This window comes from Dunckerocampus dactyliophorus, chromosome 7 (assembly GCF_027744805.1).
Source record: "Dunckerocampus dactyliophorus isolate RoL2022-P2 chromosome 7, RoL_Ddac_1.1, whole genome shotgun sequence".
NCBI classification, from domain to species: Eukaryota; Metazoa; Chordata; class Actinopteri; order Syngnathiformes; family Syngnathidae; genus Dunckerocampus; species Dunckerocampus dactyliophorus.
In genome coordinates, this window is record NC_072825.1 from 17166815 (window position 1) to 17187200 (window position 20386).

Consider the following 20386-nt stretch of genomic DNA (forward strand, 5'->3'; position numbering starts at 1 on the left):
CTGCTTGCGTGACCTAGCACAAACCTGAAATTCACCAGTAGATTTGTGAGTCATAATCAGCTGAATGATCATAATCACCTTTGCATGATGCAATAATGCAAACAAAACACACCTGGGTTGTTGACACCGCGATGCACGCTGAACACATGCACATGATGTACAGCACCTCGTAGAACAAGACAAGTGGAGCAAAACAAGTTCTACCCACTGCTCTTCTTTGGCAGGCACAGAAGGGGACATAAAGGCCTTTATTAATACCAAGCCAACACACAGCTGTCATGACACGCCTGACCTTACATTATTACAGCCAATCATTAGATCCTCTTAAAATATCAGGGCAGCTCAGGCAGCAGGGAGCACACAAAGCAGAGCTGATGACAGTAGGAATTTGCAAGTGTGATACAGTTGACTAAGTGAAACATATTTTGGGACCGAGTTCTGTGGCTAGTGGCCCCTGAACTCATTTAATTGAAAACCGTGAATTAATAAGGCTTGGATTTTAATTCAAATTAAGTGCATGCAGAGTACTTGAACTACAGTGGTTATACGTATGACATGCAGCTGAGAAAATATTGCTGAAAGGGGGTTTAATGGGCAACACAGTAAGCACAAGGTGCTTGTTGGACCTCTCTTTGTGGAGTTTTCATCATCTCCCCTGGATTTTTTTCTCCCATTAGCATGGCTTTCTTTCACAATCTAAAACCTTGCTAGGTTAATTGTAGATTAGTTAATTGCCCATAGGTGTGAATGTGAGCATGAATGGTTGTTCATCTACTTGTGAACGGGGTGGACTGCTGCTCACCAGTCACCATGCACAGGATAAACAGTAAAAAAGAAATGTGGTTTTATTTTGTAACTTATCCACTTTAGAGAAGGAGCGTTGTTGTGATTCCACCTGTCTCAGCCCCTGGTGTGATGCATTGATCAGGATGATGGATGAAGCCTGAGACAATTGCCACAATGACCTTTCGTACAACTTCTTGGACAAACTGAAGCCTGAGGCATTTGCTGTAATCCAACATCAAGAATTAAAAAGTACACCAAGTTCCCCTCCTTAATTCTTACCACTCCCACTGGTGTTCATGTCTCCAAGAAGCATGTGGACTAAGTACAATTTTGTCACACATGAAAGTCCTTGTTGCTCTTCAGGTTTTTTGAGTGTTTTTTGAGCAGTGAAAATATAGCTGGAAGGTTGTTTTTACAATGCACCTGTATTACTGCCTTCAACAGCATCATGTTTAAACATACATGAGAAATTGGAGACTGGAGATTCAAAAACCTCAACTACAACCATCACATGGCTCAATATACAGTATTTCTAAGAAAAAGTTACACAGAAATAAATCATGCCTATGACTGACAGTAAAATGTGACTCATCAACCCAACGCTATCGGCCCCTCAAGAGCTGCAGATCAGTTCAGCTTTATTTACCCATACAAGAAAGCATGACAATATGTTTTTTGCACAGCTGTCACACGTGTGTCAGCTGCCATGCAGACAGAATAGTTTGCTCCGCTCCTGCCATTTTCATTTTTCAACATCCAGTTTCTGTACCTGCATGACTTTTGTGCCAAAGGCAGACGACAGCCTGGACTGGTTGCCAGTCAGTCACAAGGCACATGCAGAGAAAGAACCGTTCACACGGTCTCCGAGCAAAAAACAGTCCCACTCTGGATGCACTTATAGTTAGTTGTCATAGCAGCTGCAGTCTCGATGTCTGATCAACAGCATTCTTGTACCGTAAGACCATGTAACAGAATAAAACAAGGAAAAGTGTCAGCATAACAACTCATACTGATGATTCACAAGGTGTCTCTCATTCACATGCATCATGCTATACTCTGCAGTGGAGAGGAGTTCTATTATTTAATCTCGATAACGGGTCTACCATAACTAATGTGTCTGTTCTCCTTCGACGTCATGACTTGGCTCATCAATCTTAGTACAGATTATTTGGGCAGATATGAACAAGGTACGACATGCGGTATAGAAAATGAATGAATGGATGAACGAGGTGAATAAAAGGCATGTGCAGAGCATGAGGCGGAATCGTAACCACGCCAAGAAATTGTGTTGTTCTGCAGTTGTTTTTGTTTTGTATGAACGTTTAAACAATCGGCTGGACCACCCACCCATCCTGTTTAAAGGACAACTTCATCAGTGAAATAAGCTGCCTTCCATGAAACCAGCACATTTTCAATTACAGCACAAAAAGAGGACAGAACAAATGCTCCCAACTACAAAAACAGAAAAAGTGATATTTGTCTCAAGTGAATTCATTTGTGAATGACAGGTCACATAGACCAATGCAAAATACAGTATATTTTAGCGAGGATCAGGATAAAAGGTCAGGACACAATTTGTAATAATTGTGATTCTCCATGAACCAGGAACCAGGAGGTAGCTTTTTACTGACAAACAAATTGACATTCGGCAGTCATTAGTGTTGGGCAAATTAGTTATACTAAAGTAATTATAGTTACCAGTTACGGGTCCCCCAAAAATAGTTTAAATAGTAACAGAATTACTCCTTCATAAATGTAATTATATAGCAGGCAAAGTAATTATTGTGTTACTTTACTTTATATCCGTGAATGCACCTTGCGTGAGTGTGGTAGGTGGAGAAAGTGTTGGGTGTGGAGAAGGGATGCTCCAATCAGGGTTCTATGCTGCCGATTCTACCGATCATCTACGAGTGAAATCGGCCGATACTGATACCGAGCACAAAGATTAAGTGTCAATTTTAAAATTTTGTATTTGCTATATGATATGAAAAAGGGAACCATAAAATCATCTTTATTTTGACAAAAAACATATCTAATTTACTTTTTCAAGAGAACATATTTCACTGGTGAAACTTACAGAAGATGAGACGCCTTCAAGAACACTTTGGATGTGAGATCGAGTACATCGGTGGAGCTCTAACAGGACTTCCAGGCGCACGTAGGTGGGTCCCAAGGGAGACAACAGCCGGCGAACCCGGTGTCTTCCACCGCTGACGAAGGACGGTCATCTCGTCCGATGAATTAAATGATTTTTTTGGTTTATTTGCTTTAGAGTGTCCAGCCTTGTGGCTACATTATCTGCCGTTTGACTGACGATCACATCGTGAGCCTCGAAAATTCTTCAAAAACCGTATTAAATTAAAGCTTTTTTAACGTGCTACCCCAGCGAGATATTTTTTGTGGCATGTTTTGCAGGGTGCAAAATTTATATCACTCTCACAAACAACAGGTACTGTAAGTCCCACACGGCAGGCATGATTGTTTTGGGTTTGTCATGCCTGCGCAGGGTGAAGGAAAGGAAAGTGGGCGGGAGACGCTCACTACAGGCTGCATGCTGAAATAGGAATCGGCTTTGAAAGGCATTTATCAGCATATGCCGATCACATGCCGATCAAAAAATTGGCCGATTTTGAACGGTGGCGACACAAAAATGGTGTGCACGTTGGAGATACACTGTGTAGGAACTGAGCAGTGCTGTTGACATGTTGAGGTCAGAATACAGTTTCAAAAGACCGTCAGACTATTAACGGCATTACTTCCAACACTGCTTAACATCGCTAAAACAACCGTTTCAATGGAAGCTTAAAGTACGGTAGTGTACAGTATCTCTTCTGTAGAAGTCAGCACCATACAGATATTCCTAATGAGTTAAAAGGACAACACTGTTATTATTGTTAGGCTTGATGGGCTGTGTTCATTTACCGTACTGCTCTGACATGTTCCCTTCTCTTTGAAGGGGGTAAAAATCCTTCCATTGTTAGGCCCCATTTAAAAGCATTACTGATGTACTGTAAAACTAGTTAGGTGTGGTCGGAATATGAATAAAAGCTTATTTTGAACATTACTGGTAATTAGGGAATGAGACAAAGCCAAAACAAGACCATTGTACTGATGGCAGATGCATATGGCTCACAGTCCTTAAGCCAGGAATGTAGTCTATGCACTCTTTATTCAGCCATGCTGGTTGCAAACTGAAAAGAGGGATAACCCTCGTATAGAAGGAATGTTGTCAAGAGGTCTACATGTATCAAACATCGATTGAACACACACGCTCCCTTGTGCACACTCACACACAGCCCGGTGGAGGGTGCGTCCATTTAAAGGGAACAGCAGGAATATAGACAGAGCACGTGTAAATTGTAAAATGTGGCTGCGGTGTGTACAATACCACTGGTGACAGCATGTGCGCATGCACACACACACACACACACACGCACACACACAGTGTGTGTGGGTCAAATAGAAACAAAACAGATATGGGAGAAAAAAGAAGGGAAAGGAGAGATCACGGAGACAGACTCTTATTTAAGGGGTACTGTGAGGGACGTGCAGGGTGTCGTGGAAGGGGAAGAGGTTCACACGGGGTAACACGGGGTTATTCTGTGAAGTACTGTATCATTTATATGCAATAGAGTAATCCCTCGTTTATCGCGGTTAATTGGTTCCAAACCCAATAAGTGAATTTCCACAAAGTAGGAATCCTTTTTTTTATATAAATAAAATATTTTCGTAGTTAATCATGGAAAATCTGTTTACGACCTGCTAAATAAGGCTTTTAACATTATTCGTCCCTCTAAATATAGTCAAACCTGTCTACAGCGGTCACTAAAGGGAAACCGCAAAAGTGGCCGCTATAGGCAGGTGGCCGTTATAGACAGGTTGGCGGCCATTTTGAATTTGTGCGCGTACATATTAACATGTCTGTGATTAGAAGCTTGTTGTGTTTGCAGATACATATAATTATACTGTTACATGTTGACCAGTAGAGGGCACTGTGGGACTGCGGATAAAAGTTGTAAAGAACTACTAGGTTAATAAACCGCTGTTCATAAAGCGATTAAAGTGCATCGGCAACATGAGTCTCTCACAGGGTCTATAACACGTAAATTTTCTGCGGGGGATTTTTCAGTGGCCGCTATATAATACATAATAAGAGTAAATAAGCCATTTAAGACATAAATAAGACTTGTGCTCGTGCGGGTTCCCGAGGGGAGCTGAGTGAGGGGAAGACAGAAAGTTACGTGTTCAGAGTTGAGTTTCGTCTTGGTGTGGGTTACAGCAGCAACAGTAGTAGTTTTAATTAGGGATTTTTATTAGAGATTACTGTGCCTGTTGTGAGACAATTCAAACCTGCAATAAAAGTCTGTTGTTCATTCCACCGGCGATCAAGGCTAGCCAGTCTAGACCAGTCTATAATACTACATATCAACATCTTTGAATGCGTCTTTTGAATGCCTGATATTTGTATTTTAATTCAGCCATTTTTATGCTTGAAAATGCTTAATTTAGCCCAAAAATATGTAACATTTGCTTAAAAATGCATATGCTTTGTCTAATAATAGGCTGTATTCAACCACACTATGCAGGAGGATTTGCACGGAGGAGGGAACTGGTGTCGTGTATGCTGCTGCCTCGACACAGGAGCATTCTACAGGTTTCAGAGACTGAAACCAAAACTGAAACCAGTGAAAGGCAACAAAATGCATTCCTGGAGAGCAGTGACAAACACAAGCATATTCATGGGCCAAAATGTGTGCTGAGTACATAAAATGTGTACATGATAGCAGGTCTGATATTTGTTAAATGTGAGCCGTCTTCCTCTACTGTTACTTCAGTGTGACACGTACTCCTCGTTGTCGCCCCCTGCAGAGCGGAGGAAGTACTGCATGAACAAACACTTGTGTAGTTAGACTGAGGGTCTGTCTACACGGGAATGGTTTCAGGTCGAGATGGTAAAGTATTTTGTCATTTCAGCCTTTCAACCACACGTTAACAACGTTCGGGGTGCACTGAAACGGTATTTTTTTAAAACAGCTTCCAGAGTGGGAAAATCTGACGATGCCGCCTTGTCGTTAACTTGTGGACAAGCAAAACACTACTTTCTGAGAACGAGGACGTCGCCACCCCGTCACTGCCCCATCGCTGTCACGTAACCAGAAGTGACCGGTTGGGTGCTGCTGCCAAATAGCCAACACGATATCATAATAATCATAATACAGTATTTCGACTGCCATGACTCCCGGTCAAAATTCTCCTGATATTTTCTTGTCGTAAACTCCAAAGTGACTCAGAGAAGTAATTCCAGTAGCTCTTTCTTCTTCTACAGTTTTTGTGCGTCATGTGGTTCTGTCTTTGTGTCCGTTTACAGTGCCACATGTAGGGGTGCCTTATGTATTATATTGTTTTCACCCATCTGTTCAAGTTGGACATGACTATTTACTGATCCAACACAGTGCGGATACAATTTTTTTACAACCCACCCAAAAAAAAAAAAAAAGAACAAACTCAGGAGCGTGGACAGGGTCTGAATGGTTTAGGTCAATAATTGTCAACTAGTAGTTTGGAGCCGTTTTCAGTGGGTCACCCGTCTTGCAAAAAAAAAAAAATTGTGCAATGACCCGGTGTCATGTCAATGACCCTAAATGCACCTCGCGTGTGCTATTTGCTTGCTACGCCACCACGAGGTGCATGCCATGTTAATGGGCGACTTGGACAAGCTTGAGCACAAGGGGAAGGGCATCAAGTGTGAACTTAACGTGCTGTTCGTCCAACACACAGCTAGATGGAATTTATATACTGGAGACGAGCACGCTATAAAAGGACGAGCGTCTCACCGCTCCAGTTCGTGTTGCATGTTGTGTAGGTAATTTCGCCCACAGTGCAGACTCGCAGGTACAGTTTCAATCCCTGTTCGATCTATTCATGCCCATGTTAGTTCTATTGACACAGGCAGAGGGGTGGTCTACAGAAGAAAGAAAGAAGAATACAGATGAATAAGAAACTTCTTATTATTATTAAACTTACTTGCCGAGTTAATCAGAAAAAAGTTACATTTGTATATTTTGAATTGTACTTTTTGTTTATCCAAGGAGTTGAATCGGAGCAACTGGACTAGCTTGATTTTCTTCAAGATGTTGTACCTCTCATCCAGGTCCTAGTCCACGTGCTGCCATTCAACTCCTCAGATATGTACTGAAAAGCTTCGCACACGCTTTTTTTTCAAATAATTTTTGAATTTGTGGATTAAAATGTATTGTTCCTGATCAGGAAGAGGGCAGGATATAATGCTTGCGACACTTTACAAAGTAAGCGCCCTCTAGGCAGCCGCGTACTTGTAAACATGGAAAACATGCCCTTTCAAAATAATTAAGTTTTAGTTTTTTTGTTGAAAGATTTCTGCAATTTTGGTCACTGCTTGTCATTGAGGAGTGATGCTGGGTCCCAAAGCCGAACCCGTTGAGAAGCACTGGTTTAGGTGTTTGGCGAGCCAAATGAAAATCTTTGGTGGGTCAGATGTGGCCGTTTATTAAGGCTCACTGCTATCGGTTGAAGACAGTCCAATCCAATAATGTGGCAAAAAATACGGTAGTCAATTTACACGTACACAAACGAGCAAATTGCTCTCAAATCCAATCATAACCTGCATAGCCATGCTTGCTTAATTCCTGTGTGTTCCCTTATTTTCAAGAATGCGCCCCTATTCAGCAAGGAAGGTGCATGCGTGTGTGTGCGTGGGTGTGCGTGTGCGTGCGTGTGTGTGCATGCTTGCACTTGTATGCCCATGCATGTGTGCCCATGGCATGTCTTTCTCCCCCTACAAGGGCATAGCTGAAGCTGGGGGCTTCTTTTCCAGCCATGAGCTCATGAGAGCCACACCGTCAGATTACTCTACTCCATTGGCGCCATCGATGGGATTTGCTGCCCAGCAGCTGCAAGAACACCAACACTCTGTTGAGATTACGAGAGTGATGGGACACGTTTGAAAGTTTGAGTAACATTACATTTTGGGGGTGACACTGCTGTGTGAGTGTGTGAACTCCGCTATGAGGCTGAGAGCACTTTGTTGTGCGGCTGAGAGAAACAACAAGGAGATGACAACACAGTGCAAGCTGGTGACATCGCGACTCACACATACATGTCATGTCAAGGCTTGCTGTGTCTTTTTACAACGAGACTATGCGCCTGTTAATGAATTACATGTTGAGAACAGCTGGTATTTCTAAACAAACACCATCTTGCAAATTCCCCATCTAAGCCGTTCAACGGCATCTCATTCCACATTTATTAATAAATAATAGTGAGTCGTGTTTGAACAAAGCTGCGTTGTTCTCTTTTATGAACAGGTTTATGACGATTCTGGCTGTGGCGCAAACACAGCAAGTGGCTCTATTAAAGACCTCTAACACCGAAAGAGCAAGATCACTGGAAAACAAGCTTAATAATATCAGCACGGATTAGCATTCCACCAATAACGCTACAAATACAAGGTCAAATTTAGAGAGTTTAGCAGCCCACGCATGCTATGGTACTTTTTAGTTCTACAACTCAGAGGCTATAATAAGTAATCCATTACATGAGAAGGCAAGGCATTACAGAAGGTGACCTAACAACAATGCCGATGGCAGTACGGCTGATCATTAATCAGGCTCCCAATGCATGTACAACATAAATGTAGTGTCAGCATCATATTCCTTAGAAAAAGTCATCCCCATTCATCGGTCTCCCCTGTTCTCTTGAGTTCCCTCGATCTGATGCTGAAAAATGACAATGTAATTTATGCTCCATTTATTTCCCATGCCGTGGCCAAGCGTTCTAATTCACTAGTCGTGTCCACACAGACCCCCGCCCTTGCCTCCCATGCTGAGCCAATATTGTGCTTAAATCTCATGCTCCGATTGTCATGGACCAATCCTGTATGGTACAATTAGATAGACCGCGTAATTATAATGGCACCCTGTGTCCGTGCAGATCACCCTTTGAACTGCTCAAATGTTTACAGCGGAAGAGGGCCAAATACGTATAAATCATCCCCCCTACAGCCATCCCGGGCCGCTGTCCACACTGTACCAAAGACACACACACACACACACACACACTGTAGTGCCACACTGCCAGGTACTTTCTATTGCAAATGTTGAGCATGAATGAACATAAATCCAATAATCTCCTAAGATCTTTGAACACATTTTGAGCAGCACAATCTTCAAAAGTTTTACTGTAAGCATGCAAATCATAATATTTGCTATTACTGTACTCTTGTGTATACTGAAGAATGAATTTAGTCTTATAGGATTACTCAAAGGAATTTGGTTGATAATATCGTCTTAACCTTTTTTTAGTTCATATTACAAGAAAAAAAAAAAAAAACATCAGAGATAAATTAACATGATGAGATTTGTTGTGGCAGTTGATTAAGCTACAATGCAGTTATTAGTGGAATGGCTTGACAATTACCAATACACATTTTTTGTGAAAATGCATTCCCAAAACAGTGAAATAAGGTCAATCAAAATACATACACGTGGGAGCACACACACACACACACACACACACACACACACACACAAACACGCACACCCACGCATGCACGCACACACACACACACGCACACAGCTAACCTTGATGGTTTGGTGAATTTCTATTGGTCGACTGTTGGAAGCCCGGCCCAATGATGTTTGCTTGTCTGTGATTGGAGGACCGGTCTATATTGTCCTGCTGAGGGAAACAAAAATAAAGGCAGAAATGTAAAAAAAATAAAAATAAAAAGGTCAGGTGAGTGAGAATTTCATTACGGAGGTAGAATACAAATCAGGCCTGTAGTTCCTTCAGAATATTTTTTATTACCATTATTAGAATATGTTTTAAGAAAGAAGAGCCAGTGTATGGTATTATTTAAAATCCAAACCTCAAAATGTACACATTTAATAACTGTTGATAAATATATGTAAATAAAAAAAAATAGAACAAGAATGGGTCATTCAAAAACTACGGCCCTATGAAATACGTTAAATTTTTTCCCAAATGTTGTTTTATTTTTTTCCAAATTCCATTTTTCTCCGTTGTAATTTTTTAGGATTCAATTTTTTACCTTTTACACCTATTTTACCACCATAGAGTGTGTACTTTTGTGACAGTAAATTTAATGTCCATTAATAAAATGTAGAAAACCTTACAGTACATTTATGGATGTAATACATAATTGGCCAATTTTGCCCCGTATTTCAGAAACAGAAACTTTTCTTATGGGATGCCAGTCTCTGCACACATAAAATCCTCCACAAACTGTAATGTCGTGTTTGTGGTTAAGGAAGACATAGTCACTGATGCAATTCCAAGTGCTTTATTAATGTAAGATCTTTTTCTGGATTGATTTCATTTGCACAATTAGACAGGATGTGGCTTAGAGTGCTCTTATTTTGAAAGCCCATTGGGTGTTGTGTGTTGAGAAAGTCTAGTGACCGTTATGACGAGCTGGGTGCAAGAATAAATGTGCCTTTCGGCTTTACTGCAACTCAGAACTTGCACAACATCACCGGGCATCTTAAAACACTTTGTTACATTCGAGGGGTAAAACACAACACGGTGTAAACTCACACTCATAGAGCCATAGTCTCTCTCTCTCACACACACATACACACCCACACACAGCTGCACTAGCATGCTCAGCTAAACTAAGCTAACCGAGCTACCTTCCATTCACGCTATATGAGAGAGGAGTTTGTACGTTTTTTTCGCCAACTTTTGCCAGTGTTTCAGTTTGGCGTTTCAACATGTTTAGTTTGGGAGCAGGCAGGTTAGCGTTTGTGATGAGATTCCACCACGATTGAGCGGTCTGCTATGGAAATACTTCACCCCGCAAAACGTTCCTTCTCCTCACAGTGACAGCATTTCATTCATATTATGTCAGTTTCTCCCAAATTCCGCATTTAACAGTACATTCCGTTTTCATTGGCCAATTCTGCGATTTCACAATTATGTTAACACGGAAGTCATAGGGCCTTAAAAACCCTGAATAATTCAAAAATTGAATGTTGACCAAGCAAACTACAGGCACTGCTAGATCTGGGATACAGAACAAGAGTATGGCTTGTTTTTATTCTTTCCTCGACTCACTACTAAAATGTACAAATCTCGGCAGAATCTCAATGCACAAAAAGGACAGTATGCATATATAGTATAGGTTTCAAAATACATGTCAGTTGGATTAGTTTCTAGTCCTTACAACAACACACGACAGTGATTCATTGAGTATACTGTAGGTGCATGTCTGTGTAGACTTGCTTCCCATGCAGAGCCTAGCAAGAGCAAGAACAGAATGTCCCAGGCTAGATGACTGATGATGGCAGATACTGTCTCTCTTACACAGCACAATTCCTCTAGTGCAGCAACAGCTTGGTAGACGCAAGCCTGTCTGTTTCTGCTGCCCCCAAAAGAGATTCAATGGAAAATCACAAGACCCTGGTCCACCATCATGTAATTATTAGGACGTACTGTCTTGTTTCTCAACTCTGTCGGAAAATGCAAAGGCTAACATTAGGAAATCCTGCTGCTTCTTGTAAGGTGGCACTGTATAAAGTACAGCAGATCCTTGTTTAAACAACAAGGCTCCTTCATGCTTCGCTCTGTCCCTGTGACATGCATTTTACACGGAGTACACAATCAAAAGCACTGCTACAAAAGTCACTTGGCAATTCATTTGAAGGTTTTTGGATAGTCTCTGTAATGCTGCCTTGCGATGGACTTTACATCACATATAAAGTAACATTGTTGATGGGGACAATGACAAGACAATGAAAGGTTCAGAGAGCAATGACTCACTGTGACAATGGGGTAGAGTTTCACTCCAATAGGTCCAATAAAAGCTTGGATGAATAGTTATGGATATATAAATTATATACTGTAGCCCAAGATTTAGTGTACTGTACTGTACATGTTTATACAATTTTAACTTTCCTTGAAATTTGGCCTTTGCGGTCGTTGTGCTCAAGCCAAGTTCAAACTTAACTGACAGTGGATTTACAATGAAGTTTGGGCAAATTTTGATTTAGTCCAGATGTCCATTTTTTTTTGTTTTACTATACCATACAATAATAGTTTTTACTTCTTCATTTACTAATAGTAATCAATTTGTAAGTGCCCTATAATCAGATATAACCGTGTTTATATTTACAGAACACCAGAAACAACACCCAGGCATACACAATGCAAAAAACAAAACAAAACAAAACAAAAAACAAAAGCTCTAGCAGCTACAACAGTGAAGTAACTAAACGTTACACTTCCTAATTACATACTGTTTCACAGACATGTGCGGTCAGAGGAGGCAGGTGAGGCTCTCAAGATGAAAAACACAAAATCATAAAATAAATATTAATATTTGTCAGTTGAACTGTATTGTAAATGTATTTTATGTACAATTCCAATCGTTTTTAATGTTTTCTTAAGTAAAAACTGCTGCATTTTCTGGTTTCCTGATGAAATACAGGGAAGAAACCTAAAATGAGGCCACCGTGAGCGTGGCTTTTTGGTGCCTACTGCCTGAGTGCACACCGAGTTGGCTCACGCGCCTGGCAGTTTCTGTTTGTCTGCATGTTGCCAATAATATAATGTTGCAGAAACATTTAATATATACCATGACTTTCTACAGCCTATTTAATGTCTTTAATTCAAGTGTCACATCATCATTTCCTGGCTATTGCTGTACAAAATGTGGAATGGATGGGGGGTAGGATTAAATGATCTTTGCTTCTTCCTACTCCTTTTGGACATGTGGAACTGTGAAAGGATGATTCATGAGATGTATTCCATTGTAACCTTCATGCATGTTCAAATAAATCTAAACCAAACCAAACCGCACATCACTGCTGTTTAACCCTAACCAATACGACCATTATTCTACTGCAGGCTACAGTCAGCCATTGTTTTTCCTGTTCAAAATAACTACAACTATATTGCATTGGCAGTTAGGATGTGCATTTGACATTCAAATTTTCTGTGTGACTTGACTGAGGGAAGTAACAATGAAACAAATAAACCGTACCAAAATGGATGGAATTGTGCTGCCTCATCTGAGTGGACAAAGCCCATCTTCCCATATCAAGCTTATTCAACAGCGCCTCTGCTTTTTACAACCAAGTAGTGCACTACATTTTTCCTACACTGAGTAAAGACTTGATTGAACAGCAGTCGACCCCACACCATCAACTGAATTTTTAACAATCAATCATTTTGTCAATTACTAAGCCAATTCTATTGATATATGATTTAGTCCTAATTCATATGTGAAAATATCCAATTGCACATGGGAGAAAATCCAGCCTGAATGCAGTGCCACTCCATCGTTCTGTACCCTATCTATCTGCCCACCCACCGGACCTCTCTTTGATACCAAACAACCCAACCACATCCAATCAGTAGTTTGCATTTGTTCTGTATTTGTTTCAGGTTTAAGCTCTGTTGGTCAGACTGAAAGTGAAATATTGGATCTTAATGAGACTATCACCATTTGGACATAAATAATAATGTATTCAACACTGCGTCACTCAGTTTTGTCCTTCACATTGTGGAGCCCATCATCGACACACACCATCTTGTCCAGGGGTCCGGCTACCAGACTGTGACTGATCACCAACCCGGTCATCCAAGCAGCCCCACAACGCTGGTGGGTACAGTGCAAGTGTGTATGTGTGTGTGCATTCAGGACAGGGTGGCCATGGTTCAGCTCCACCGAGCAAAGATGTAGGGAGTCTTTCACACCATATACTGGTCTTGAATGCTGTTTTGTATGGCTGTCTGGGAGTATATTAGCTAACCCACACACATGCACAAACACACACAAGGGACTTAAAGTACACTCTTTTGTGCATCTTACCACAAAAAAAACCCAAACCCAGACATCCATTCGCCCTTCTGTGGACAATTGGCAGAATTTCACAAGTGGATTTAATCCCATGGATAGTGGCCATTTAGCATAATTTTCAGCCATGCCAGTCCTTTGCATTTGGTTACGAGGCTAATAAAGCCCAGACCCAAACCAGTGGAGAGGCGAAATGAAACAACAAAAGAAAAGCCAACTTGGGTCTTTGTTCTCTTTCTTTTTAGCCCTGCTCTTTCCCAGTCTCGTTCACACTCCAACACACAGAATGCCACACATACACTTAGATAACAGAGGTCAAGGCAGAACTGTGGGAGGCCAAGTTTTGACATGGATCATACAAGTGCCCTTTTATATTGATGAAGTCGAAGAGCGCTCATGGGGTTGAGGATTGAGCATTTCAAATGGGGTCAATGGTAGACCAGAAAAAAACTTCAAGCCTTTAAATCAGCCACTCAAACAAAAAGAAAAGGCCTGTGACACATGTCATAGTCATGCCTTTAGAAGAGGTCAGACTGGGGTCAAATGTTATGACAAATGATTGAATATGAACAAATATTAATATAAAACATCCCGTTCCTGAAAATAACTTCATAAAGTTAAGTATGAGCCATTGGTTGTTCCACTTTTCCTTAAAAGAAATCTTTACTTTGTCATTGAAAAATTAAAGCAAATTCAGGAGGTGGCAACGGTGGTTTTCATGACAAAGTACAATAGGGTGCAGACCCAAATTAGGATTGTCCGACCTTGGCTGCACTCTAAAGAGTAAATTCCGTCAATGGGAGCCTGATAAACTTCCTATATAATATCTTCAATCAGAAAGTAAATTTACTGTAAATATCAAGCTACGGCCGCACGGTGGATGAGTGGTTAGCATGTTGGCCACACAGTCCTAGGTTCGAATCTCCGCTTGCGCATTTCTGTGTGGAGTTTGTGTACGTGGTACTCCGGTTTCCTCCCACATTCCAAAAATATGCATTTTAGGTTAATTGGCAACTCTAAATTGTCCATAGGTATGAATGTGAGTGTGAATGATTGTTTGTCTATATGTGCGCTGTGATTGGCTGGCGACCAATCCAGGGTGTACCTCGACCGAAGTCAGCTGGAATAGGCTCCAGCATACCCTAATTAGGATAAGCGGCAGCTATAGTAGAGTATATTATAAGGATTTAAAAATCAAGCAGAAGCTTGGACTTGATTTACCAAAGTAAGAGACGCAATAAAATTGGAACCAATGGAACCAATTTGAGCCAAAAGGCTACAGTGACCTTTGACTGTTGTGAAACACAGCTACAGTATATTTTTACTTGTAATTTAGCTCTTTAAATTCCAAGAAAGCATTTACAATGTAAATGCTCAAGTAAAACAAATGCAACCATGTATTATTCAGGAGCCATTAAAAAGTCACTGACATAATTTTCAACTTTGCTTAAATATGTTCTATATTGTTTGTAATTGTATTCTATGTTGTTCGTTTTTTGAAAGCGAACGTTAAATTAGTAAAAATTACATATTTGTACTCCTCATCCGCAATTTTGGGGCTCGTCTTCTGAAACGATATTCTGCTATGAGGAAACACCTTTACAAGTCCGGTATAAATGCATTTTGGATGCTAGGAAGATAGCAACAGGACTAAAGGTGGGGACAGGCGTCAACGCTGACCCAGGCCACAGTAAGTCATGTCTTATTTACATATATATTATTATATAGTATTGTAGACACTATGCCACCATAGCAACAAGCATTCAAAGTCATTATCCATGTTATAAAACTTGGATAAAACAGTGATATGTTAATGGTGAGGGGCGGGACGGGGCGGGACGGGGCACCAATGAACAAACAATAAAAAAGGCTCCAAAGAGCCCTTTACTCTCATTAAGAAGTCGATTTAAAACAATAATGGAGAGATAAGCAACTACAAGGTAATTTACATTTACCATTTTTGTTAGAAGCCGACCAATCTTCATCCATGTCTTTGTCATCAAACACCCCAGCATCAGATACATAGTCTCATCGTGGGTGGTTCTAATAAATACGGCTTAATTCCATTTTTTGCAAGTTCGCTATTTCATCTCGAGATGTTTCTTCCTCCCCAAAAACTAATGACACATCGCTCAAATGTTTTCTATAATCACAGTAAACGTCTCCTATGTCGTCCATTCTCTCAAGTTTGTTTACTTGTGAAGTTCAACTGCGCTGACGTCGCTTGGGAAACGCCGCTCGTTTCATAAGACAGTCCCAAAATGGTGGATCAGCACTACAAGTGTAATTTGTACTAATTTAACGTTCGCTTTGAAAAAACTAACAACATACTGTAGAACATGATGATAAGCAAAGTTGAAAAACCATGTCAGTGACCCTTTAAACATGGTTGTTTATGTTTAGCCCCAGCTATCATAGCCTTACCTCCCTACACCTGGAACAGGTACAGTCAAGCCCCATTATCTCGATTTTGCACATATATGAAAAATTGGACTCATTCATGTCATTCATATAATGGATATTATTGATTTTTTATTAGATTTTCTTATTTTACATCAGGGCACAGCTTATTTAGACATGCATGCAAGCTTGTACACTCGTACAACACTCCCTAATCCTCCAGCAAGCAATAATAATAATAATTAGGGTTGTCCCGATACAATTTTCACTTATGATACAATACAGATATTGCAGCCTTGAATATAGGCCGAAACCGATATCTATACAAAATCAGCACAAATCATACATACATTTATTACTTATTTCGTCAATAGGAATGTTAGAAAAGGCTTGATCAAGTGATATTACTCAAACAGAGAACAACAGTCAGCAACAATATGTAAGCTCGGCATTAGATAGTGAGGTTTGAGGTGCTAAATAAAGCGCAGACAGGGGCTGGTCCTTTTCTGTTATAACCAATGACTTTTTGCGGAGTTTCCGATGTGATGCTGCTTCAAATGCGCAATGAGGTTGGTCATATTAACCTTCCCTGGTTCAGTGCCACCACGGGAAACTTGTGCATGACAACTTTTACACTCAGCTGCAACTTATTTTTCGGACTTTACTGAAAAATACTGCCACACGTCTGACATCACTCCTACTCGTTGCTAGACACTCCTGTTGTGACCACTGTTGTGGATAGATGTGCTGAGGTGGAGTCTGTAAACGATTTCTTGTATCGCGGTGTCAATATCGGTGATCTTAGATGCAGGACGATATAATCCAATACAATTTATTTATTTTTTTTTTTTTTGGGGGGGGGGGGGGGGGGGGGGGGGCTGATATCGGCCCGATAGCCAACATCGCCTCTAATAATAATAGAAGCAAGAGTGAAATGGGAAATTAATGTTATCTTCATGGGTGTGTTTTAAATTGCTGCTCGCATTTTATCAAAGCAACTCTTTCACGGTGTTGGAATATGACCGCGAACCAGTATTCTCCTTTAGTAGGCCAATTTGCATCTGAGAAAAGCTCTTATTGTAGGGAATACTAACTAATCTTATCACATTACCAACCAGAAACAATGTACACTTCAGACTCATTTAGTAAGGGCATGCAAGCACATACCGTGGTACCTTGGTTAACATCCACCCCGTTTAGCGCATCTCCAGTTCCTGTGTAACCGTCTATCAACTCAATAGCGCATCAAGGATGACAATGTTTCTGCTGATGTTTTTTTGCAATACATTTTCTATATTAAACGGCAAGGTACATGTTTACTGGTTCTGGAACGCTGATATTTAGTTTGATATATTTTTTACATTATTCCAATCGTGGTGGCAGCAGAATAATGTGTTATTTTTGTGTTATTTTGTTAATTGATGGTTTTGCGGTATTTGAAGGTAAACGTGATGTTAAATGTTCAGTTGTCCATTCATTTGTCATTTGAAATTATTTTTGCATCATTTTTTGCATGTAAAACTATAATTATTGTCTATAAAATGTGCTTTGTGTTACCATTTTTGGGTGTCTTGAACGGATTAATTGGATTTACATTACTTTCTATGGGAAAATTTGCTTTGGTTAGTGTCCGTTTCGGTTTGAGGCGGACCTTCTGGAACGGATTAATCACACACACACACCTTTTCATTCTATCACTCTAGGCTCAAAGGTCGTAAACAAAGCTGGGGCCCAGAGGATGAGCTAACGGCAGAGGAACCAATGATCATGTTAATAGTGCTGCTACTACTAATAAAATTGAAAAAGGTTACTTTTGTTCTACAGAGACTGTAAATGGACGCCTGAGGGCAGAATGTTTCTGTTGTACCATAGTTGCCTTAGTTAAACAAGGGTTAAACAAGACAACCCATAACACAAGTCAGTTTGGTCTTTACCATCTGCAATACATATACAATACAGTTTTAAATAAGACACAGGGTTTATACTCGGGGAAAAGTTTACAATTCGGTTCTTGCAATAAACCATCATTTAATTTCTGAAATATGCCTCGTAAATGGCTTGTTTATTGCGAGCATACTCTAACATTACGTTAGCATTCCCATTAAATCATTTTAATTTGGGTTCAAAAGTTGAAACAGTTTTCCCTTAAGTAAAGCTCTTCAGGGAATCCCACGCTGACAGAACAATCTATCTTACCTGATAATTGGGATGATGCAGAAAATAATCGGGACATCCAGCCACAGCCATGATTTGTGTTCAGTTCTTTTGTCCAATCTGCTTGAAACAGTTCTACTGGAAGAACGAACAAAGCACAACCTGCAGAGGAGAAAGACAAATAAAAGGCAGTTTATTAAAAAAAAAAAAAAAAAAGGTGAAGTGCGAGAAGGTCAGTTGGATGGATAAGTATAAAAAGTACCTCTTTTACCTATATTACCCATATTTCCCAAATTAATTTCTGACCGAGTATGATCCTAAAGTTTAAACTTGAAACCTTAAAGCCACTGTACAGTTACACTTACAGTTACAGCCATTGTAATTACTCTTGATAGCGCTTCAAAAGTTTTCATGTACATCACCTTTGGAGATCCTTGGGTTAAAAAAAGAATCACCACCACTTAATTAAATGTGTTTCTTTAAGTGGATATCCTACTATCCTTTTGGTACGGCTGCCACTGAACAAACACCTCTGAATGCTAACCCAAAAATACACTGCAAGCAACCCTCCAGATCTTAAATTAAACCTCAGGGTATATTTGGAGCCAAGCAGCTCAATCTCAAAACTATGAGGGCTTATATGCTACAGTTCACGACCCTCCGTTGGTATTCCAAAAATATGGTCTGCCATTAATTAAAGCTACTTTTATCTTGTATTTGCATTAGTGCTTGTGTGTGTGTGCATCTCTATTTTTGAATGAGGTTCTGCATCTGTGCATGTACTGTACGTATGTCAGTGAGGATATTTACAGATGTGGTATATGTGTTTCGTACTTGTGTTTATAGGCTGGTGTATCATGCTGTGCCTTACTGATCGGGCATTGTAAAATTACAAGAGCACTTTTGGCCAGTGTAGATGTCCACTATCAATTTCCATTATTAACAAGGAAAATGGAAAGTTCTATCTGGTTGAACCTTAAAAGACCTCTATGGAGAATAGTGTAAGTCATAAAAAAAAAAAGCATTGACTTCACCATGAAAATCAATGCTGCCCTTTTAAGCCTTTATTAGTCTTCAGTCTGTTCAAAAGTCATCGCAAATCATCCAGTGTTTTGCTGTGATTGGAAGTAGGTTATTCTCAGTTTCCCGTCAGCTGACCTGATTTTCCCCCCTTCCAAGAAATCTAAAGAACACTGTTTTTTTTTAGAAGCGCCAAAATTGCTCACAATTAATGATCAAACCATGAATGCAATCTAAACAAAGATCTTGGCAATAGTCTATCAAAGACTGACTGGTGAATGGGCTTTCTTGCAATGAGAGTGCGTCAGTATGTGTGTGTGTGTGTGTGTGTGTGTGTGTGTGTGTGTGTCTGGGCGTGTGTGTTACTGTGTTACTGTTACAGCTACTCATTAAGCGCCATGGAGTTGCTGACTAGCTGCACTTGAACTGTATGTTTATTATACTTTAGTAGTCGCTGGAGAACGACAGAAATACACACCTGATCAAAATCTTAAGACCAGTTGAAAAATTGCTGGAATTTGCATTTTGCACATTTGGATCTTAAAAAGCAATTTGAAAAAGTAATTTATTGAAAACAACAATTAAACTGAAATAGGTTATCAGTTGATCAAAAGTTTAAGACCATCACTCAAAAAAATAATAAGACTCTCCAAACCAGAACAAAACATTTTCTCCACCGTTTGACGACCCTGCACCACCTGAACCTCCAGTGTTCCACTGAATGAAAAAGCACCACAGATCATGATGGACCCCCCTCCACTGTGCCGGGTAGAAAACATCTCAGGTGGGATCTCCTTGTCATGCCAGTAACGTTGGAAGCCATCAGTTTTGTGGCGTTGAAGGAGACGAGGTCTTTGAATTTGTTTTTTGTTTTTTAAACCCTTGTCCCGCAGATGCCATCTGATGGTTATTGCGCTGCAGTTGGCACCAGTAAGGGCCTTAATTTGGGTCGAAGACCGTCCTGTGTGTTGATGGACAGCCTATCGGATCATCCAGCTCTGCACAGGTGTGATTTTTTTGGGGGTCTACCACTTGACTTATTTGTTCCATAATGCTTAAATTAAATGTTTAAATTACAAGTTCCAAATGTTTTTTTGTCTCACTTCCCCTTCTTGCACATTGCAGCTCTACTTAAAAGCCCATTAAGATCCAAATGTGCAAAATGCAAAT

General features: G+C 40.3%; 1 protein-coding gene across 4 annotated transcripts in view; it reads right to left on the reverse strand.

The window, feature by feature from the left end:
- grb10b (growth factor receptor-bound protein 10b) overlaps nt 1–20386 on the reverse strand; it is a 97098-nt gene that overhangs the window by 53803 nt on the left and 22909 nt on the right. For 2 of the 4 annotated variants that reach the window (XM_054780784.1, XM_054780782.1), the window contains exons 2-3: nt 18239–18358; nt 9405–9501 (exon numbers count right to left, since the gene is read on the reverse strand). In XM_054780784.1, coding sequence (XP_054636759.1) covers nt 9405–9501; nt 18239–18289 — 148 coding nt within the window. In that variant the 5' untranslated portion in view covers nt 18290–18358. The remainder of the gene's footprint in view (nt 1–9404; nt 9502–18238; nt 18359–20386) is intronic. The other 2 variants (XM_054780783.1, XM_054780785.1) reach the window with 2 other exon arrangements.